The 24,337-nt window shown below is 41.4% G+C and overlaps 1 protein-coding gene across 2 annotated transcripts in view; it reads left to right on the plus strand.

Moving 5' to 3' along the window:
• The window catches only part of LOC126354057 (uncharacterized), a 45,890-nt gene extending 22,039 nt beyond the window's left edge, over nt 1–23,851 (plus strand). For both annotated transcript variants that reach the window (XM_050003415.1, XM_050003416.1), the window contains exons 3-4: nt 2,831–3,026; nt 21,018–23,851. In XM_050003415.1, coding sequence (XP_049859372.1) covers nt 2,831–3,026; nt 21,018–21,304 — 483 coding nt within the window. In that variant the 3' untranslated portion in view covers nt 21,305–23,851. The remainder of the gene's footprint in view (nt 1–2,830; nt 3,027–21,017) is intronic.
• The last annotated feature ends 486 nt before the right edge of the window (nt 23,852–24,337 follow it).

The following is a 24,337-nucleotide window of genomic DNA, read 5'->3' on the forward strand; positions in this document are numbered from 1 at the left end:
GCAACCGCGAAATAATAGCTCGGAGGCAACATACAGTTATATCACGTCTGCAGTTGCAAATATTCCTTATATTTACTGTGGCCAAACACCGTGCCAGTCGGTGTGGCCGAGTGGTTCAAGGCGCTACAGTCTGGAGCTGTGCGACCGCTACGGTAACAGGTTCGAATCCTGCCTCGGGCATGGATGTGTGTGATGTCCTTAGGTTAGTTAGGTTTACGTAGTTCTAAGTTCTAGGGGACTGATGACCTCAGAAGTTAAGTCCCATAGTGCTCAGAGCCATTTTGAACCATCAGAACCAAACACCGCTTTTTCTTTGATTGCTGTCGGAGCACCAATAAAAGTCATCAACGTACCGTAGCATTTAGAAATTGCAGTGCCTCTCGCACCCACAAGAAAGTGCTGCATAGATATTTGTTACGCCAGAGCTACATAAACTTACGCCCTTTCTCACCCGCAGCTATGCAACATCAAGATTACTAATTCCATGTCTCTAACGATCCGCTGTTGTTATCAAAGATTGTTGCACTCCTAACGCTTTCTTCTATCCATTAAGACATTTTCCGTGACTCGATATAATAATAAGTAGTTGATATTATCAATGAGACAATTGTGCTGATTTTAAAAATGGTATTTAATCGATTCAGATAATATTCAATTTAAATTAATTCATTTCTCAAGTTTCTTTTATAACGTTTACAGAGTATTGAAACTGATTATACATAAAGAAGAAATTTCAGATATCGCTTTCTTGAAAAGGAATGAAATTAAATATATTAATAGTAATGCAGTGTTACATACCGCGTTGTAGTTACACACACTTAAATCCCCTTGTGTTATTGTGCTACATACTGCCTTGTAGTCTCAAATACTTTTATTCCCTTTCAAACTTTGCTTTTGTTTTCCTTTACCGCTTTCTCTGTTTACAGTACGAGTAATCCTTGAGATGGGGTAAACCCTGTTTCACTCCCTTCTCCTCGATTCCTGTAACCATATTCTGGAGTCTGCACAAGTTGTAAATGGCCTTTAGTTTCCTGTATTTTATTCCTGCTACGTTCAGTATTTCGAAGAGTACATTGTAGTTAACATTGTTAAAAATTTTCTAAATCGAAAAATATAATAGCGTAGTGTTGCCTTTACTTTAGTGTTCCTTGTAAGTCGTAGTATATTTGCCTCACGTGATCCTATATTTCTGCAGAAGTCTAAAGCCGTCAGCACACTTACCGTGCATTCGAACGTCGTGGACCGTTGAGTGCACCGAGCATAACACGAAAAAAGCACGGTGGGGAGCCATTGCGAACGTGCAGAACGTGCTGAACGTGCGTTGGTAAGTAGGCAAATGAGACATGAGGCCATCCTTCTTCAATACAGAGCCGCGAGGCACCATATTGGCTTTCAGTTGAACCCCCCCCCCCCCCCCACACACATATATATATATATATATGTATATATATATATATATATATATATATATATATATATATATACACCCTTTCTAAGCTCCATCAAACTGAGGATCTCTCGAAAACCCGTCGTTAATTGTATGATCTTTTGTAATAAAATGATGGGAAGCATCGCATTGGTGGTTAAAAATTGTTATAACTTGAGTATTATGTTCAAATGTGTGTGAAATCTTATGGGACTTAACTGCTAAGGTCATGAGTCCCTAAACTTACACACTACTTAACCTAAATTATCCTAAGGACAAACACGCACACCTATGCCAGAGGGAGGACTCGAAACTCCGCCGGGACCAGCCGCACAGTTTGAGTATTATTAAAGTATGCCTTTTCAAGGTAACGACACTTTGAGGAGCCATCAAAAACCATTGTTCTTGGTACAATTTACTATAATTAAATGGCAATTAACAACATATCTGCGATGAAGCTTTCAGGAGATGGTAAGGTGGGAAGTATCGTCGCAAACTATACACGGTGGGTGTAGTGTAACGAGTAGAGCAGCAGAGCTATAATTTAAAAGAAGGTGTGTTGCTGGTTCGCGTCACACTGAAGCCAGACCTCCTTTTAAGAAACTTCGCGTTTTATAATAGGCTCAGATAGTTTCTTACTAGTTTAATAGAAGTATGGTCCATAAAATTCGATGTTACTTGCAAGTAGCTATGGGTGCGCTTTTCCCAAGTAGTGAGTTTGTTCGGTTGGCTTTATCTATAAGACAGCTTGCACTACTTGCAGTAAGATATTTTGCACTTTCTTGTTTCAAGTCTGGTATTTCATATGTTTTAAAGATTCTGCTACTGAATGGAAATAGTGGTCACGTAAGAATGACCTTAGGGTTTTACTAAAACATGATAGTGATGAAATACTATTAATCTTATGCGGAGAACTATTTTAATTAGTGTCGCACTATTTGTAACTGAACTTTTATAAGCCGATGATCTTTTTGGCTGAACATAGTAATCTCCTTTTGGCCCTATAACATGTTCATGGATACGGAAATTTTTATTTACCACATGAATAGGGTACTAAGGCTGGAAACGTGCGTTTCAATAGAGCTAACGTAGGAATTTTAGACCTGTCAATTTCGTAAGGACTATAACTGGGGAGTCAGACACAACCGAATAGTGCCGCTGGAGCGCGCTGCGATCGCGTATACAACGCTGAGGCAGACTTACCGTATGCACAAGTCGCATCGTTTCTGAGCGATCAGCAACACGTTGAACTTGGCGCGCTCAACGTTGACGTTCGAAAGCACGGTCCGCGTGTTGACGGTGGCTTAACTAATCATTCGCGAGGTAGCTTCCACCAGTCTTCTGATTTGTGGTACGGGAGATGTAACTGAGCATGTGACTTGGCCGCTCTGTTTTTGTCCCTAGCTCATCGGCCGATGGTACCTGGTGGAGGAAGTGGCGCCAGTGCGGCTGTCGTCAGACACGACGTGCGACTGGTACGACTTCTGGCGCGACGAGAACGGCACGCTGACGGTGCAGTGGTTCGTGCGCTCCGAGGACCGCACGGAGGCCGTGGTGCCCGCCATCCCCGTGACGGACGGCGGCGTCTGGCACCTGCCCGGTACGTATCTCCACACGAGCTCTCGCCGCCTCTCCCATGCGCGCTAATCGTTTCTGTTCTTCTTCCCTGTCCTTGGGCAGAAGCGCTTCCACAGCTTCGTGTACATGAATAAGGGGCTGAGAAAGACTGGATACAGGTTGTCCGGAGTAGGCGTAACGGTCCAGTCACATTAATGTGGGCACCACATATGTTCGATGTTGACAGTGCAGTTGTTGTCGTAATGTGGAAAAGGAGTGATTTAGCCGATGTCCAAAAGGTTATGATCGTTGGCTTTGGGGCTAAGGATGAAAGCACTTCCGAAACGGCTATGTGTAAACTTTTCGCGTGCCGCCTTGGTTGAAGTATACCGGGCATTAAAAAATGATGTTATATATAAAAAAAAAAAAAGACGTTGCCGTGGCAACTGTGTTGCACGACAAGCCATACAAGACACGAGTCAACGATGTCTGTGGACACGTGTATGAGCGAATAGACCTGTAACAGTTGAGCAACTGACGGCCCAGATGAACCAAAGGGGGGCTACCAACAGTACCTCCTCAACAACTGTTCAGCGGACAGAGGTGCGTATGCGCCTCTGCGGCAGGTGCCTGGTTTACGCACACGTGTTGACCGCTGTTCATCGGCGACGAAGGCTGGAATTTGCAGCCAAATTGTGCAGCTGGACTCCCAGTGAGTGGCGACAGATGCCCTTTCCAGATAAATCAAGTTTTATGCTCCATCGGACTGACGTCTGTTCACGCGTACAGTATGAAGCATCTGAAAATAAACACACTACAACAAGCATCGCAGGCTTCCAAGCTGGAGGGTATTTCCTGGCATCAACATAAGTACCCAACTGTTCTTGAAGACCATGTCTGACCCCACATGCATTTCGTTTTCTCCTCGACACGATAGCATCTACTAGCAGGTCAACGCAATGCGTCAAGCAGCTCGCAGCGCACGTGTATGGTTCCAAGAGCACCAGGATAAGTTTGCTGCACTCTCCTGGCCACCAAACTGTTACGAGAAATTGCGACTTTGCTTTCGATGTCGGGCCGCAACGTCAAACACGCAGTCCCAGGGTCTACTGCTGAACTAATCCGTTCGTCCTTCCTGGAGCTCTCGTAAGTAAACCCGACAAGCAATTAGGCAGCTACATTTACTTCATTTAACAATGCAAGATGTCGGACATAAAAAGGCTGCACCTGCAAACTGCAGGTTCTCCACAAAATCAAACCTGAGGACAGGCCGTGACAGAGACAATCATGGCAAAAATGGCTGAAAATGAGGCATTCCTCTATTGCGACTGTTTCGCGGACGAGGCTTCGTTCCGTACTTCCGATACGGTAAACACATACTATTGCCGCATATGAAACCTCACTCAACCCACATAATGACCCTCGAAAGTGGATGTGTGGTATGGATTGCTGAAGGACAGGGTTGTAGTCCTATTCTTCTTCGCACAGCCTACATAGAGAGACGCGTATACTGTGCCACAACTTTATCATGACGTGATATTTCAACGAGATGGCGCACCATGACATTATGTAAACATTGTGAGGGATTTCTTGCACCATGAGTTCTCACAAGGAACCCCTTGAGTGCGGGATCACAAATGGTCAATGATGTTTACGGCATTCGACGCCCCACATATTGTCTACATGTAACCACAATGTTGACTACTAGTGACAACAGGGAACGGGACTTGAGGTATCCAGTATTGAGCACAGCATGGGGATATGGAGCGTAGGAGAACTATTTAGTCTACGAGTAACTCAACAACAGTGCTAAAGTTCTAGTGGTGTTGATACAAACCAAAGCTATGGCAACGATAAACAGAGCAAAAAATTGCATACCTCTACACCAACAGTTGCCGAAGTTGGCATTTCGTCATAAATAAATCCAAGGGATTACTCAAAGTGAGAAAGAAGTGGCAGATGAAATCTTAGATGAGTCAGTGGAATGTGCGGTGTCGTATAAGCTCGACTGTGCGAACAATGTACATGAGGAGCCAGTGATGACGATGCGTATTGAAACAGGTGTCGAGACATGTAGATGATCATCTTTGTCGGAAAAGAAACGTATCCAGTCAAACGTAGTAAAGAACAACCTTTATCAAAGGAGCGGGTACTAAACGTAATTAAGGACTTGGAAAACCATCCGCAGTATAGGAAAAAAACGGTTATTAACAGATTTGGAATAAGTCCGCAGCAATAGGACCGTATAGTGCATAAGAAGAACTACGGATATTCAAGAGAGGAAAAGGTGCACTTATTACAAAAGCGTTTCAAGGATGCTCGATTCAATTTACAGGACGTGCGTGATAGTGAGCTACTATGTTATTTAAATCAAATTACGTACAACACAATTACAGAGATTTCAAGGGAAGCAGTGTATAATTGCATAACTTCAACCAGTGCTACAGAATTGGAAGACGTAAGACAACGAAATTTCAAACAAACCGTCAACTTGACGGTGCAGATCAAACTGCGGAATCGGCCCCAAAATGTGTAGATGAGATGAACAAACTTATCCCATGGGTCAGTAAGGAGTTTATTGTCACCCCCGACCAGTCGAGATTTGAAGAGGACCTGCTTATGAAAGGAACCCTGGAACTGGATGTACCAAGAGGGTCGTATCAAGATCAGCAAACTCCAATGCCATAACGAATTCGTATACAATTATGCCGATTGTTAAACTAGATGATAAACTGGGTAGAAAGTTATTTGTTATATTGAGAGCAGTTGGAGTTACTCTGCCCCCTACGATTCTTTGTCGTGTGCGTGATCTTACAAGCGCCGTAGGCAATATTTATGTGACAGCAAGAGCAAGGATGGGAAAATGGGCGTAAGAGAACTGCAGCTATAGTATGAGAACTGCTTTTGGCCAATAGCTAGTGGATAACCATTTTCACGATAAGCTCCACGATAGACTATTTCGGATAGGATTGCATTCCACCACATTCCATCATTTCTCGTCACCCCGTTACACCAATATTATTCTGTATGAATTCTTCAAAAGTGGATACTTTGCACGGTTTGTAGCTGTCAAAGAATTCACCTTGCAAACGTTTGTGATTACTGTGGCACGCCCTGTTTTATTCGGTGTTCATTGTGCAAGTTAATGGTTTGTTCTGAACATTACTTGAATGTCGACGATGTCCATTTTGTGAAGTGTAATACACACATCCCTTAGAAGGCTGATCTCTGTACCTCGCGGGACACACATTTTCTGTTACCCTCCTTATGCACATGGTGAGTTAGTAGCAGCTAGTATTTTTCCTGTCATATTTGTTAACACGACACTTTCAAATGAGCGGTACTGAAGATTGAACTTGTAACATCGCTTTCAAGAGGTTCCTTGTCAGATAGCTGGAGTGACAGAGGTAGTCCATCGACTGCTTGGCCCCCAGAAGCCCAGACATTACGCCACTTGATTTTTTTTTCTGTGGGTGTTTATAAAGAATCGATTGTGGCAGACATCAGTTCGCGATATACTAGATCTTCGCCACAGCATTCTTGCAGCTATCCCAAATATTACGTCTGCAATGATGCAAAACACATTGAGAGAAATAGAATGTAGATTAGATGTCTGTTGCGGCATTAATGGTGCGCATATCGAGGTGGATTAGATGTGTAAAAAAGTTTTGTATTACGGTACTTTTAGAAACATACCGTCAATAAATATCTCAATTACTTCCCAAGTCATTGTATTTTCTATTATTATATGTTTAATCAGGGAACACTGTATTTCAGAAGATGGTTGCAAGGAAATATTCAAGTTCAGGGGTTATGCTGGTGAACATTAAAATTGCAAAACCATGAAGGCGCCATGCAGCGTACCTTCAAGTGGTATGAAGCTTACTAACGCTTAAATATGCAGATGATGGCATTTCATCACAAAAGCACAAACTAATTATCAGTAAGGACAGGTACATTCTGCATATAAGAAAACATTACGCAGCTGGCTTCTTATTTAAAAATCGGATTAAAACATCAGCTGTTCGTCAAAAGGTCGTGTTACGTGCCGTGTGAGGAGGAGAAACATCTGCCGGCACGTGTCGGAATTGGGCAGAGGCAGCATCGTGGCCTGTCGAGTGTGGTGTTGAGCTTTCCGTGATATTGCCGCCCGCATTGGTCCGAGATTGCACAAGTGTCATGAGAACAGGGAATCGACGCGTTTAGGAGGGCCGCACTCATTGCCATTTAGGCAGCTTCCCCACATGAGTTGCGGTCGAGAGTACAGACGTGGAGGGTCTCATGCGTATAAGTGCAGATATCTTCAGTGGTGATTCAGGACAGTGTTCTGAACAACATTCCACCAGTATTTAGTTCATTTGCAGACTAGGAGAAGTCTGTTTTCAGGTTCATTAGTACCTGCAAGTACATGTGGCAAGAGCGAGTCATTAATGCTTATTTTCTCCTGAGCAACAGATGTTGAAGTGTGGAGGTGTGGACGCCAAACGAACAGGCACAGTCCACTCAGTGGTGCAGTTACGACTGTGCAGGAACGATCAGGTACTGACGTATTTGCGGGAAGATTGTTAGAGGTAGATAAAAAAACACCTAACACCCTGAGTGGGTGCTTATTAAGATACCTATGATAACAACACCTGCACTTATACCCTAACACACCGTAGAATTCGCTCGAAGATGCAGGACGAGACAGCCACTCCATGTGTCTTTTTTCAAGGAACGGACATGTTTACAGCAAGAAAAGTATCCATACTGACATCGTGGCGACGTATGGAGTAACACAGACCGTCAGCACGCCGGCCGCCGTGGCTTTCCTTGACGTCGCAAAAGAGAGAGGCCGACTGATACTGTCAATGACCAAAATAGACACAGAAGTGGTACCATGTCGTATTTTCAGACGATTTCCGGCTCTTCTTACAGTCTCAAGATGAAAATGTCAGTATGCAGAGGTTTCTAGTAGAACGAAGGTGTGCTAGGTTCCTTCCGTTCGCTATCGTTATTCAGGCCCAGCATATCGTGTGGTCGTTTGTATTGTCGTTAGGTACACAGTTCACCTCTGGTTCCGAAAGCCTCCAATTTGGACAGCACGCGCTACATTTCTGACACGTCAGGACTAGTGCCTCTGCAGTGTCTTCTAGGTCTCCATAACGTTATCTTTCAATAAAATAATGCAAGATCGCATGTTGTCACCCCTATCCTGATCTCCCTCTATGTACAAGGTGTTCGACTGTTGTACCAGCCAGGATGCTCTTTTCTATTGAAAACATTTGCACACGGGCTGCCAAGAGACTGGCGCGCATCCACTCACCAGTCACTATGGTTGATGAACTGTGGCGCAAAGTTGAAGCAGCATGGAATGACGTACCCATATCAGACATTCAAGCTCAGTTCGACAGTAAACACAGAATAAATAAAATCTCACCATTTTTGGTATCCTTGCTAGTGCAACTGTTTTAATAGTGAGCAGTACGTTTATCGAATTTTCAATGGATCGAAAGATACTGACTTGAGATTGTTTATAGTTGAGCTGCGCATGTAGAAGTCTGAAAAAGATGGTCAGTGCTCTTGATTCTCATGTATAAATCGGCAAAGATAATATTTTCACGCTGAAGGACGTGTGCCACCTAAACTCAAGGTGCCACATTCCAGAATGTTTAGCCGCATTTATCGAAGTAGAAGAGACTGAAGACACAAAGCAATGAGGCAAGTTGAAAACATGTGCCAACTGGGATTAGAACTCGGGTCTCCTGATTACTATGCACACTTCTGATGTAGTGTGTGGATTTTCCAGCAGTCTCAAAATACGTTTGACTTTCAGATATGTCCGAAAGAATAGACACCACATATATTGAAGAGATTGCCTACTTTCTATTAAACATACATTTCTGACGTGAAATCGAACGAAGTGAGGTCGAAGTGGAAACATCAACAGAGGGAAGCTTAGGATTTAACATCCCATTGCTGCCGTTACAGACTGAAAGCAGATCGTAGTGACACCACAAGCACACAAAGGATTATAGAATTCCGAAGTCAAAAATAAGACGACGTTAAGTTAACATGGCTTATGTTGGTTTTCATCACCAGCAATTGAACACTTTAGTGCAGCCTTTGAATCTCGTTCTCTTGGAATTACATACGCTTCATTCGCTGATGAAAGTAATTTTACGAGTAACCACATCACCAAAAACTGTAATTCGCTGAAGACTCACATAAAACTAATAGTAATACTAGTAATAACATTAAAATAAACACAATAAAAGTTGAGTGAAACAATTCATAAGTTGGAGGAAATACAGTCAACACTACCTTCAACACGAACATGCTATTAAAGTACTATATTGTTCAAAGGCGTCTTCGAGTTGGTGTTTGCTTTTTTTGGAGTAGATCTCACCTGTAGATATGAACGAATTGGAAGTATGAAAGACCAGTATAATATTGTAATAGTAATTGGTCTTAGATTCATCATCTAGGGATAAATTAGATTAGATTAGTTTTTCGTTCCATAGATCTGTGCTGAGGAGATCCTCGTGGATGTGGAACATGTCAATTTTTTCAAAGCTGAAATAACAATACTTGTTGTTGTTGTTGTTGTTGTGGTCTTCAGTCCTGAGACTGGTTTGATGCAGCTCTCCATGCTACTCTATCCTGTGCAAGCTTCTTCATCTCCTAGTACCTACTGCAACCTACATCCTTCTGAATCTGCTTAGTGTATTTACCTCCTGGTCTCCCTCTACGATTTTTACCCTCCACACTGCCCTCCAATACTAAATTGGTGATCCATTGATGCCTCAGAACATGTCCTACCAACCGATCCCTTATTCTGGTCAAGTTGTGCCACAAACTTCTCTTCTCCCCAATCCTATTCAATACTTCCTCATTAGTTATGTGATCTACCCATCTAATCTTCAGCATTCTTCTGCAGCACCACATTTCGAAAGCTTCTATTCTCTTCTTGTCAGAACTATTTTTCGTCCATGTTTCACTTCCATACATGCTACACTCTATACAAATATTTTCAGAAATGACTTCCTGACACTCAAATCTATACTCGATGTTAACAAATTTCTCTTCTTCAGAAACGCTTTCCTTGCCATTGCCAGTCTACATTTTATATCCTCTCTACTTCGACCGTCATCAGTTATTTTGCTCCCCAAATAGCAAAACTCCTTTACTACTTTAAGTGTCTCATTTCCTAATCTAATTCCCTCAGCATCACCCGACTTAATTCGAGTACATTCCATTAGCCTCGTTTTGCTTTTATTGATGTTCATCTTATATCCTCCTTTCAAGACACTGTCCATTCCATTCAACTGCTCCTCCAAACCACTGCTTCCCTTTCATGTCCCTCGACTCTTATAACTGCCTTCTGGTTTCTGTACAAATTGTAAATAGCCTTTCGCTCCCTGTATTTTACCCCTGCCACCTTAAGAATTTGAAAGAGAGTATTCCAGTCAACATTGTCAAAAGCTTCCTCTACGTCTACAAATGCTAGAAACGTAGGTTTGCCTTTTCTTAATCTTTCTTCTAAGGTAAGTCGTAAGGTCAGTACTACTCACGTGTTACAGTATTTCTACGGAATCCAAACTGATCTTCCAAACAATACTAATAGTATGAATATATACAATATATCATTTGTGTCTATAAAAAATTCGTCAGTGGAGTAAAAGGAGTTGGCCATTAGTAAGTCTTTCAGGCTCCTTTTAAACTGATCTGTATTTGTAACTAAATTTGTTATGTTTGCTGGCAAATTATTGAAGATTAGTGTTCCTGAGTAGTGGACTCCTTTTTGAACTAAAGTAAGTGTTTTTAAGTCCTTGTGCAGATCATTTTTGTTTCTGGTATTGTAAGTATGAACTGAGCTTTTTGTTGGAAAAAAATATATATTATTTAGGAGAAATTTCATTAAGGATGTACAGAAGACTGCGATTATGCTGCAAGGAGACGCGGATATGCCCGCTATAAGACTGGATGGCTCCTTGTTGAATGTAGACATAAAATTGTGTTATCTGAGCTCGATCGTACCAGAAGGCCACTGTAGAGAATTGTCAAAGCAGCGGTTAGTTTCGGGAAGCTCCTCTCATAATATGTAACCACAAACATTTGTCAGCAAGCATAAAAATACTCATTTATGGAATATGTATGTTGAGTAGCCTCTTGCATTGTTCCTAAGGATCATATGATAAACGGCAACTAAGCTCAACACCTTTCGTCTGCTGAGTACACGAAAAATGAAATATTGCGAAACTACTGAGTGTCACGTATTGAGACAGCATAGTGAGATACATAGTGAGATAGCACTTGCCAAGAGAATACCTGTAAGGCTGCATTGCGCTTTGAGGACTGCGCAAAGCGCGATATGAACGCATCTAACGTTGACTGCGTCAAATGAGAAGAGCTGACCGAAGACCGCAGCAGGAAAGAAGGTAGAAAATTATGTGACGGCGTCTGGCTCAGTAACTTGGCTCTGAAACGGGAGTGTTGAAAAGCGCTTGCGACGAACTCCTCGTTCTAGATGATAGCCATTTGCCCCACCTGTGGGCGCCAAGCGTGCTTTCGTATTAGATTCCTTAGTCTGCAACGAAAGTGTCTTCTTGAAACTACTTGAATCTTCCGTTAGGAAGCAAAGGCCTTTCACTGATGATGGCAGTGATCCAATTAGCATTGAGATATATATATATAAATGTTCTGGTAAGCAATTAGCAAATTCGAAAGCTGACAGAATCTATCTCCGACAAAAGCACTTTCAAATGTCCTGACAAGAAAGTTAACTTCACCAGTTTTGCCAATAATAAAGACTATCTCTGGAACGTGAAAGCGCCATAAATAATCTGTGTCTGGACTGTCAGATTTTCGTAAACCACCATCTCACACTATTTTCAAATATCCACAGTACACATCAATTAAAACGAAAATAATTTTCAGTCAGTTTTTGCAAAATAAATGATCATCGTATGCTTCTTATTTGAGATGTCGAACAAAGTAATTGTCACTTTTTGTGATCTTCATTATAACATGTTAATTACGCAACAACCTTTGACAGTAAGTACATTGATACATATTCTTATCACATGTAGACAGTTAACAAAATGATATCATTCATTTCTCAATTACAGTATTTTTTGTGAGTAATTCAGCCACGGGCAAAGAGTGGCAACAATTGCTGGCAGAAAATTTTTCTCTGCTCTGGCCATTGGTTAGTGTATGGCAGTGGTCGGCTTATTGTCTCTGGTGGCACCAACGAAAATTCTACCGTCGGTGCACTGTGCTACTGTTCCTCACGATATGAAGCAAATGGGAACAAACATTTATGTAGCTTATTAGCTATTTTACCGTTATGTTATCTTCTCAGCTGCACACACTGGGGCAATGAGACTTATGGCATAAGTGCCATAATTTTATGTACACCACAACAAATGAAAAGCTAGTAGGTATATAAGTGTGAAGTCATTGTTCGAGTCTCACTACAAGCATTTTTTTTACTTTCTTTTCAATTCTAAGTTTATCAACAAATGGCAATGTTATTTAATGAATACTGATCATGATTTTCTAATAAAAACAGCATCTGTTCTTTTATTTATCAGTCGCATGAAAATAAATTATATTTTGTCCCCAACATGAGACGTGCCTTATTGTTAAATGAAAAAAATTGTATATATATCAATAATACTGTTCAGTTTCTAGAAATAAAGAAGTATCATATTTTCGATTTGATGTTTCAGTTTTTGTATCATATTTCAACTGACTATGAATACTCGCGTTTTAAATGATTAGCAATTATTTTTGATTCAATATTTTTTAATCACCATTTTCATCCAATGATACGTGTTTGGTTCAAGAAACCAGATTCATCCAAAAAAATGTAACGGGTACTTGTAAGTATAGAATCTTCAAAGGCAAAGCAGCAATCAGCGTTGTAAAAGGGATGACATTGCCGGGTTCAGTTTTCTGTGCTTGTCAATGAATAATAGGGAATGTAAACGAATTTAAATCTGCCTCATAAAGACTATCTGTCCTGTCAACTAAATTCAAAAACAAAAATACATACTCATTAATTGCCATGCACTGATAGATCAAGACATCAGAATAAAACTGGGGTAAAAGATATATTTGGGAACTTCAAGAAACTGAGGTATCAAAAACACCGAAGATGAAGACCACATTGCTTTTGGGGGCTATCAGCGCGTAAACTGGCAGAGAAAACTAATTTAGAAATGTAGTAGGGTATTACCCAGTCCACAAAGTAATCAACACAAATGGTGTGAGACTGATCGGTCAATGTCAAAAGTCCAACCCGAAATTAATGTCTATTTTCCTAAAAAAAAACTCCAAAGATAAGTGAAAACATTGATCTCGCAATCCTGATGTTGGGAGAATTTCAGTTAGATAATGTAGATATTTGTCAAGAAAGCACTAAGGAAGTCATCAGTGTGAAAGGAATGATGAATTTGATTCTGATCATTACCTCTCTGAAAATCACAAAACCATAAAAATGATATAGGCTCTCTGAAATAAAACAATAGATTCAAAAATATCAGCTAAACATGGCAACTGATTATAATCATCTAACTAACTTAACAATACTGCACAGAAAACATTTGGATTAATCAGAAACAAAAATTAAATACGTGAGAATGAAGAACTTGAATAAGCTTTAACAGAGAGGGCCAGAAAATGGAAAAGTGGAAATGTTCAAGAAAAACTGAACACCACGATCAGTTTAAAGAGCAAAGGAAGGAAACAGAAAGAGCAATCGGAAGAACTAAAGAGGATTTCATAAAGAAGAAAGTAGCAGAAATTGAGGAAGACTTTTCGAAAAACAATGCCCTTGATTTTTGTGAGACATTGAAGGGCAGTCTGAAGGGCTAGAAAACTTCCAGGTGTGTGTTTAATAAATGAGAATGGGAAACTTGGCTTAAGAAACACTAAAAATATTGAAATACTTCCAAAATAATTTGATCAGCCTTCTTAATTGTCCAGAACCAATCCATAAGCTGGAATTCTCAAACTCTCATGAAACTGGAAAAAATAATGAAAACGTCAAAAAACAGTAAACGTCATGGAGAAGACACTATTACAGCGGAACTTTTGAAATGGCCTCTACGAAAAAAAAGAAGAAACAGCTGAAATTAAACTTCGAGGAGCCCAGAAAAACAGAAAAACATCCCAGCAGAGTGGCAGGTAGCCATGATACATAAACTACACAAGAAAGGCAATAAACAAGACTTTAACAATTAAACAGGAATCTCTTTGCTGGCAGTTGCATATAAAATATTTTCCAAAATTTTCGAAACAGAGTATAAACAACAATGGAGAGTCATTTGGTTGAATATCAAGGTGGTATTAGGAAGGACACGCCACGTTCTGAACAAAATATTTAATCTTACGTCAGTCGTTCACCACAGATTACGGAATTCAAAAGATGGTTTAGTAATGTTTGTTGATTTCCAAAAGGTCTTTGATACGGTCGACAAGCAATCTACAGATAAACTAATCTGAGAATTCAGAGTAAAGTCTAAACAACAAATTTAATTCGTGAAACACTTACAGGCACAGTATCTAAAGTGAATTTTATGAGAGAAATATGCCAGTCCTTCAAAATACGCTCAAGTGTATGGCAAGGTGATTGCGTTTCACCAATTCTTTTTAACTGTGTTCTAGAAAAAACAGTGAGAATTTGGGATGAAAAAATCGAATGAATATACTTCATACAACAAAAAACTAGAATAAATTGTTTTGCGTTTCCAGATGACTTCGTTACAGTTTCTAAAAATGTGATATCTGCTCTAACACAAATTGGTCTTTCAGGAGAAACAGCAAGGACTGGCCTAAGAATATCTGCAGAGAAAACCAGTTTTTTTACAATCATTAATAACGCATCGAAATTTCTGAAAACACATACTGGGCAAATTAGAATGGTTGAAAATTTAAAAATCTTGGAGAGACAATTCAAATAAAGGTTTGGAAAAAGTTACTATGGAGGAAAGTACACCTAAAATGGAAAGGGTAAACTTTTAGGACGAAAAAAGCCTATGAAAAAACGCAAAAAAAGGCATTACGATACAGCAGTGGAACCATAATGTCTACGTGCAAGCGAATGTATAGTATTAAATCATAATTTGGATAAACTGGAAATAGTAGGCGAATCATTAGAAAACTATTAGGACCACAAAAAGCTGTATAAGGTTGAAAGTTATGTAGTAATGATGAAATTTATCGAAACATTGAAAACGTAACAGAAGTAAGGAGAAAAGGAAGCCTAATATTTTTTGGACGTTTATATCGTTTGCAAGACAGTGGACTGATCAAAAAGATCTTCAAATATCTGTGGGACAGGAGGTTAACAATACATCAGATCCATAAGGTAAAAATTAATTTAGTAAAAAATAATTTAATCTCTGAAGAAACAACTGACAGAGAGGCTTATAGGAAAAAAGTTTTAAATATGGAATGATTCCAAGATAGAAGAGAGGAAAATTACGGTATGAAGTAGTCAGAAGATAGGAAGAAAAAAACGTAGTGAACAGGTGCAAGAGTAATGTAAGGAAAGAGAACAACGACGAATAGGGAACTGAAATTGGCGCTTGATCCTATTCGAGAAGAAAAAAAATAGAAAGATTTGATTCAGTGATTTTAAGATTTCAAAACTTGTGTGCTATGCAGTCAGCTGCCAACGACTGTATTAATAAATTAGAAATGGTACGTGCTAAACAGCGCTTGGAAATGTAATCTTAAAAGGCGAGTTTTCAAGGTAGATCTTTTTAGTCTAACTTCTGTAGAACACTGAAGTCCAGAAACTAATCTTCAAACTCCGTTAGTGTGAAGAAAATCGAAGAGGGCCAGTCTATGAGTTCCCCTAGTAAAATGACTTTCCTGGATACAATATATCAGCGCCATCTAGACGGCCAATAATTTTGCATAATTATTTCCGAAGCGCAATAATAGTGAACATCTAGGGGTGAGATTGAGAGACTGTGCAATAATACTGATAACATCAAAAAGTTCTGAAATATTTTGCGCTGCCCAGAAATATCCTGCCGTCTGCGAGCAGTATTGACAATATTCTTTCCAGGCTCTAACTAGGAATAGACTGTGGATATCAGTGCGTTCACTTTGCGTTTTGTTGTGGCGTTGAAAATGAGTCCAAAGCAAGACGAAAAAGTGTTCTGATTGGAGTTCATCGAAATGTATAAATAACTGTCGGCGTTGTGGTATGTTTAAGGAGATGAGTACAAAAACAAAAATTACGAATGAATCGTATGGATTGTTGCTCAGAAAATACGGCAAAATCCCACGAACGACGAAGTTTCACAAAAATTAATTAATGCAAGATTTTGAAAAGAAGTATATACCTGTTACTGAGTCTCAGATCCCTTAGGGTGAAATTATACTTGTAAGTTAAAAGCCTTCGAAAGAACTGAACTGACAGTGGTAAGGTACTGCAGCGTAACTGATAAACGCTGATTTGATGAAATTAGCTCTCTCATTGTAATGTTTTGTTTTTTGATCATGTGGATATGGGCATCCACAGATATTTATCCGTGGTGAGGGCGAGGGTGTGCAAGACTCTTATCATTGCCATTACCGATGTAAGTGAGTTGGTCAGTTCAGAGCTGTATCGTGCTACAAGAACTAAATTTTATAGGTGGCACAAAGAAACATTATTTCTCAGAGCACTGATGGTCGTTCACTCAGTATTATTCACACGTTCATTACTTCGATGTTTAGAACAACAAACGATTATACAGCAATTGCTAAGTGTGTAGTACTGCCTCGCTGCGGTGAGCCACGTAGTGAGTGCTACATTTCGCTAAACGAGACATTTGGCGTCATCAAAACACCGTGCTCCAGATTCCAGGGGGGAGGAGTTGGGGGTAAGTGCCTATGTACGATGGGTCATTACCACACGAAAAAGTTATGATAATCTTTTGTTTCGTCCAACTTCAATTCTCTCAACAAGTTTGGTGAGTGATCTTTGACGCTCCGTGTCCCAAGTCTTCATCCAGTTTTATTTCTGCTTGCAACCAAATTGAGCAGTCACTACGGCAGCAGAGTCTTTATCCTCAACATTCCAAGCCAAAATATTATTGGACAATCTAAGGAGAACGTCAGTCATATAGAACAGCATTATTGCGCTGTGTTGTTGACTATCTAGGGACCGCCTTACACAGCAGTCAGATCTTCCTGACGGCTCACACACGCTGTAGAATAAAGTACACTACTGGCCATTAAAACTGTTACACCATGAAGATGACGTGCTACAGACGCGAAAATTCACCGACAGGAAGAAGATGCAAATGATTAGCTTTTCAGAGCATTCACACAAGGTTGACACCTGTGGCGACACCTACAACGTGTTGACATGAGGAAAGTTTCCAATCGACTTCTCATACACCAACAGCTGTTGACTGGTGTTGCCTGATGAAACGTTGTTGTGATGCCTCGTGTAAGGAGGAGAAATGCGTACCATTATGTTTCCGAATTTGATGAAGGTCGTATTGTAGCCAATTGCGATTGCGGTTTATAGTATCGCGACATTGCTGCTCGCGTTGGTCGAGATCCAATGACTGTTAGCAGAATATGGATCGGTGGGTTCAGGGGGGTAATACGGAACGCCGTGCTGTTAAGCTTCATGATGGCCTCATCCATGTTTGGCGACATCGCGGTGAACAGACATTGGAAGCGTGTATTCGTCATCGCCATACTGGTGTATCGCCCGGCGTGATGGTATGGGGTGACATTGGTTACACGTCTCGGTCACCTCTTGTTCGCAATGACGGTACTTTAACAATGGACGTTACATTTCAGATGTATTACGACCCGTGGCTCTACCCTCCATTCGATCCCTGCGAAACCCTACATTTCAGCAGGATAGTGCACGACCGCATGTTGCAGGTCCTGTACGGGCTTTTCTGGATAAAGAAAATGTTCAACTGCTTCCCTGGCCAGCACATTTCCAGATCTCTCACCAATTGAAAACATCTGGTCAATGGTGGCCGAGCAGCTGCCACGTCACAATACGCCAGTCACTACTCTTGTGGTGCGCCCGGGTTCCCGGGTTCGATTCCCGGCGGGGTCAGGGATTTTCTCTGCCTCGTGATGACTGGGTGTTGTGTGCTGTCCTTGGGTTAGTTAGGTTTAAGTAGTTCTAAGTTCTAGGGGACTGATGACCATAGATGTTAAGTCCCATAGTGCTCAGAGCCACTAGTCTTGTGGTATCGTGTTGAAGCTGCATGGGCAGCTATACCTGTACACGCCATCCAAGCTCTGTTTGATTCAATGCCGAGGCGTGTCAAGGCCGTTACTACGGCCAGAGGTGGTTGTCCTGGGTACTGATTTCTCAGGATCTATGCTCTCAGATTGCGTGAAAATGTAACCACATGTCAGTTCTAGTATAATATATTCGTCCAATTAATATCTGTTTATCATCTGCATTTCTTATTGGTGTAGCAATTTTAATGGCCAATAGTGTGTATCAATAAAAGTGTTTAGTTTCTAGAAATAAAGAAGTATCATATTTTCGATTTGATGTTTCATTTTTTGTATCATATTTGAACTGAATATGAATAATAGAGTTTTAAGTGATCAGCAATTAAAAATAAAAATATGTTATTCTTGTTGAAACTATGATTCAAAATTTTTTAATTAACATTTCCACCCAATAATAAATTTTTAGTTATCTTAAATGTAAATTATTTACTTAAATAGGGGGCAGTTCAAGAAACCAGATTCATCAAAAAAATGTAACGGGTACTTGTAACTACAGAATCTTCAAGAGCAAACCAGCAATCAGCATTGTAAAAGCGATGGCATTGCTAGATTCAGTTTTCTATGCTCATGAAGCACAACAGGAATGTGAACGAATTTAAATCTGCCTTATAACGACTATCTGTCCTGTCAACTAAATGCAAAAACAAAAAATACACACTCATTAATTGTCTTGCACTGATAGATGAAAACAACAGAATAAATCTGGGATTAGAGATGTATTTGGGAACTTCAAGAAACTGAGGTATCAAAAACACCGAAGATGAACACCACATTGCTTTTGGGGGCTATCAGCACGTAAACTGGCAGGGAAAACTAATTTAGAAATGTAGTAGGGTATTACCCACTCCACAAAGGAACCAACACAAATAGTGTGAGACTGATAAGTCTATGTCAAAAGTCTAACCAGAAATTAATGTCTATTTTCCTCAAAAAAAAACTCCAAAGAAAAGTGAAAACATTAATTTCGCAATCCTGATTTTGGGAGAATTTTAGTGAGATAATGTAGATGTTGGTCAAGAAGATGATAAATTCTTCTCGGGTTGACAGCCGAGTCAATGCGTTGTTCTCCAGCAACGTTTCAGCAAGTTTCTTACTTGCCATCTTCAGGCGAAGTGTCGGGTTCATATCTCGTCCGGGTCTTTATAGCCGCTGGACCACGGGCATCTCTGCATCCTTGGCGCGGGTCGGGCCAATCAGGCGCGAGCGGAATCGGCGCGGCGGCGCGTGGTGGGGGGGAGCCGCGGGCGCCGGGTCCTGGCGTCTCGCCTCGGTGCGGCCTGTTTATTCCATACGCCGCCACCGACCTACCTCCATCGGAGCGCTCTCGTCTCATTCTTGATAATGTTGTATTCCATGCGCTGCTGAGTTGGAAGCCACTGTCCCGATTGACCAGGTTGTCACTAACCCGTATCTCCACTGCCTCTTTAATAATTGAGTCCCAGAAACCTTTCGCTCTACACAGTCTCTTGGTTTCTTCAAACTGAAACGTGTGTTCTTCACTGAGGCTGTGCTCAGCTACCGCGGATTTTTCTTTTTGTCCGAGGCGGACGCTTCTCACATGTTCAGAGATGCGTTGCGTTATGGAACGCTGCGTCTGCCCAATATATTGTTTCCCACATTCACAGGAAATACTGTAGACACCCGGAGTTCTTAGACCCAAGTTGTCCTTCATTGAGCCCAGCATATTTCTGATTTTTGTTGGAGGATGGAAGATGGTTTTTATCTTGTTCTTCTCCAGTATCCTGGCAATCTTGGCCGTGGGTAGTCCTCTGTACGGGAGGAACGCCAGACCTTTGTTGTTCTCATCTTCCTGAAGGTTCTTCTCCTTCTTCTTCTTGCTCATATGGAGAGCGCGTCTAATCTGCGTTTCGGAGTATCCATTCATCTGGAAGGTTTTCTTCAGGTGCTGAATCTCAGCACATAAACTGTCCTTGTCGCATATGTCATGAGCTCTGCGGACCATGGTAGTGAGCACGGATTTCCGTTTTGCTGGGTGATGGCAGCTGTTGGCGTTGAGGTACAGGTCTGTGTGCGTTTTGTTACGGTAGACCGAGTGTCCCAGTGTGCCGTCCGTTTCCTTCTTTATAAGGATATCGAGGAAGGGTAGGCACACATTTTCTTCCATTTCTATTGTGAACTTGATGTTCTCGTGTATGCTGTTCAGATGGTTCAGAAACTCCGTTAGAGTGTCTTCGCCGTGCGGCCAGACCGCGAAAGTATCGTCCACGTACCGATAAAAGACCTTGGGTTTAAGGCGTTCTGTTTCCAAGGCGATATCCTCGAAGTATTCTATGTACAGATTAGCGATACATGGTGCCAGTGGGGATCGCATAGCGACTCCATCCTCCTGTTGGTAAAACCTGCCGCCACACTGGAAATATGTGGTCGTGAGTGCATGGCGGAATAATTCCACTGTTTCTTCGTCGAAATGATTTTCCCGTAGTTTCAGGGAGTCCTTTGTCAAGAAAGCACTAAGGAAGTTATCAGTATGAAAGGAGTGGTGAATTTGATTCTGATCATTACCTCTCTGAAAGTGAGGCTAAACTCCTACCTAACAAAATAAAACGAAAATCACAAAACCATAAAATATGAAATCAGATGTCAGTTCTAGTATAACATATTGGTCCAATGAATACCCGTTTATCATCTGCATTTCTTCTTGGTGTAGCAGTTTTAATGGCCGGTAGTGCACTACCACAACTATGCATCGGAACAGTGTAAGTAATGACAGCTGAACAACATGAGAGCACGACGATTTCCTTGCCCGCAGCGGTGTACCTGGGCTACGCGGTGGTGGACCTGTCGCCGGACGGGCGCTTCCTGTCGCTGGCGACGTGCGTGCGGTACGCCATGTCGTGCTCGGCGGCCGTGCTGGCGCGCGACGTGGCCGACGGGGCGCGGCGCGCCGACATGACGGACGTGCACCGGCGGCTGTCGCGAGCGCGCCTCAACCACACCGAGGCCGGCTACCCCAAGGACCCGCAGGCGTGCAGCGCCGGCGCGCACCTGCCGCGCCACCGCGACGCGCCGCTGCAGGCCGTGCAGTACCGCCTCTGAGGGCCGCCTCCTGCCACACACCTGGCGACGGCACGCACGCTGCAAAAGCGACGCATCATCCGTGCTGTGGGGCTCACACTCACAGCCAACACCCGTCCTTGCGAGCTGGACGATCGGACAGTCACAGAAGCTAGTAGTGGGAATAACTGAGAGAAGTTACTGCAATCGAGGGACTCGACTGGAAAGAGTCTAACGCCACTCAGCTAGAACTTCGCGATTATGTAGTCGCCTGATAACTTACACCGCTGGATTCTAATTCCACAATTTAGTACCACATATGTAACGGCAAGGAAAATGAAAGTATACAGGTTGACAGAGGGCCGACGCCATCACATATTTTGTACGACATGCAAATCGAAACAACTGCTTATGAAAGAAAAATGTCGCGGAACTTCCTGATGGAAGTTTCTTGACAACTGCCGAACGTAAAGGAAATGGTGGCGGAGAATACAATGAAAAATATGTGGAAGAGGTTTAGCAGAGGCAGCTGAGGAACAAGCTGAAATTAAATGCTGCCGGATGGACGAATCTTACGCTCTACAGCGGTGAAGCTGGGTCAGAACACGCTTGGTCAACGCCGCAGGTGTAAGATGACAGGGTAGATAAAGACGCAAGTCATTCGGATTTGCAAATTACCAAAGTAAAGTATAGGACAACAGCAAAGCAGTTAGCCAGAAATACGTGACTGTAATATTTCGATACTTATTCAAATGAACGTACATAAACCGACAAATCTCGAGGAAACAAACTCTTTACAGTGTTATTCTAGTAGAACTATATTTTAGTGACATTAACTCATTTTCAATCGAGACCCTCAAGTGCAAAAACTATAGTGCCACGAGCCAGTGTTTGCGAGTGAAGAGAGATTCAAGACTCTGCGGCTTAGCGGCGGGACAAAGAGAAGCAGATGATCGTTTTCGACTGCAAATATAGCAATGGAGTAATGAAATTGGTGACATGGAAGGACAAGTGAGACAGGTATCTTCTCCAGGCTTCTGCCTGCTTCCTTCGCTATCGTATCCTCGCCACAGTTCTCAGTCAGTAGTAGTTGCAAGCCTTCAGGCAAATACGAGTAGAACATTTTCTTCGTCACCGTCCCATTAACCATTGAAATGCATCACTACCGTAGCGAGGCAGCAGACGCAGCTACAGTGCTGCGCCAACGGTAGCGGCGTGTAAGCTAGGCGTAGTGTTAGCACGTATGGTATCTCTTGTCGCCGGTAAGCGTGTGTTTGGTAATCGTTGTTTCTTTACAGTAGAAATGGGGCACCTACAGCAGTTATCTGCTTACTATCACGATATGGGGCAATTCTTTCCAACAGTAGTTCCAGGATACAATGGGGAAGCCGTGGTCAGTTCCTAGCCGCCGCCTCTTTGGTTGCTCCACAGTAAACTGATGACACTTGTGAGCAGCAAAACTGCCACATTCTTGGAGCTACAGTTAACTAAAATGTAAAATAATTAACTTGTGGCATACTGTTATAAGGCTAATTCATTTGTTCATGTATGTTACTGAATCTGGAGGAGATGGTCCCTAATATAATCGAAAGTTTTAGGTTATATGGTCACATCGGCGTCTCCAATTGTGTTGGAATTAACTACTGCCTACTGCAGTATAGATTTTGTTCTCTGTCAAAAAGTTGTGCATCTAAGTAGAACAGAGGAATGGTGTGTCACTTATATTTTTCTGACATCGAATTTTACGACAAAAGCAAATTCTATCGCTCACAATTTCAGTTCCGAATATTTCTTATCTGTAAGATGAAACTAAATTTCCATATGTTTTTCATAAATAACTGGACATCATTTCACTTTTGTTCCCTTAATAGTATTTTACAATTTGCGACACTCCTAATAATGGTAGTCTTAATAGAGTTGGTTAAATTGTAATTTATCTCTCCTAATGGTCAAGCAGAAAATAGATGTGTAAGCGAGAAATGTATTTTGTTAACAGAAATGCCACTTGTGCTCTAAGTCTCTTGGAACTGCCCAACAGCTCTGTATCTTTAAAATTTGTTGCACTGGCCCAACAGCATCACACACATCATTGATCATAGGTAGAGCAAAATAGGAACTGGATGTTAACAGTCTTCGTTTATTAAGGTTATTGTTAATTTTACATCCTTCTTCAGGAAAACTATAACATATCAAGACGGTTAAAGCTAGACCCAGCGGCACCATGTTTCTACGCGAAGGCGAAGCCCTCCCACGTGCTGTGCTACAGAGACTACCTTCAGAGCACATATTGCGAGGGATAAACTGTCGGCAGCATACATTCTATTCCCAGGAACAAGAACAGGAAAAGAATTGTTGCAAAATTTCCTTTTTTCCTACAAATAAAAACAGAGACAGAGGAATTGAATGTTGAATGAGCTGAACAATTACACATTTATACCATTACATTTTTTGTAGTGCGGATTTTCACAGATATGTTTTATATATCGATCTTATACACAGTATAATAATTTTTTCAGTAAAACTTTGTGTATCCTAAACAGTTGTAGCTAAGAATATTACAAATAAAAGGCACAACGGTTTGAAACTTAACACTTTTTTTAAAAAATAATGGCCAATTTTCGTAAATTGCAAGAAACAGCTGTGATCCTCACCTTATAACTCAGTTTCATTTGCATCTTGAGTCTTGTTACTCAAGTTGATCAGATTTAAGGATGTTTAGATATGTGACATTTCTGTTTCAAAATGCTTCCCCAGCCCTTGAAAAATCTATATCGTGAGTCCCAATTAGAAAATCACATGTATAGGACTTATAGTATCCAGACTGCCGTTTCCAATCAAAATATAGGAAACTGAAATCACAAGATAAACTACAGCTCCAAGAGACAACTTCCCTATCACTAGAACATCAATGCTGTTCTAACAGTCCTCTTTAGTGACTTATAACCGTTTATACAAGTCACCAAGGGACACAGAGCCAGGTGTGAAATACTGTGTTCTACATAATCGAGGTGAATTACTCTGATGATTGTCTCCTGCCGGAAGAGTGCAGAAGTTCTCACTTCACGAAACTTTTAT

The sequence above is a fragment of the Schistocerca gregaria genome, chromosome 3 (assembly GCF_023897955.1).
Source record: "Schistocerca gregaria isolate iqSchGreg1 chromosome 3, iqSchGreg1.2, whole genome shotgun sequence".
NCBI lineage: Eukaryota > Metazoa > Arthropoda > Insecta > Orthoptera > Acrididae > Schistocerca > Schistocerca gregaria.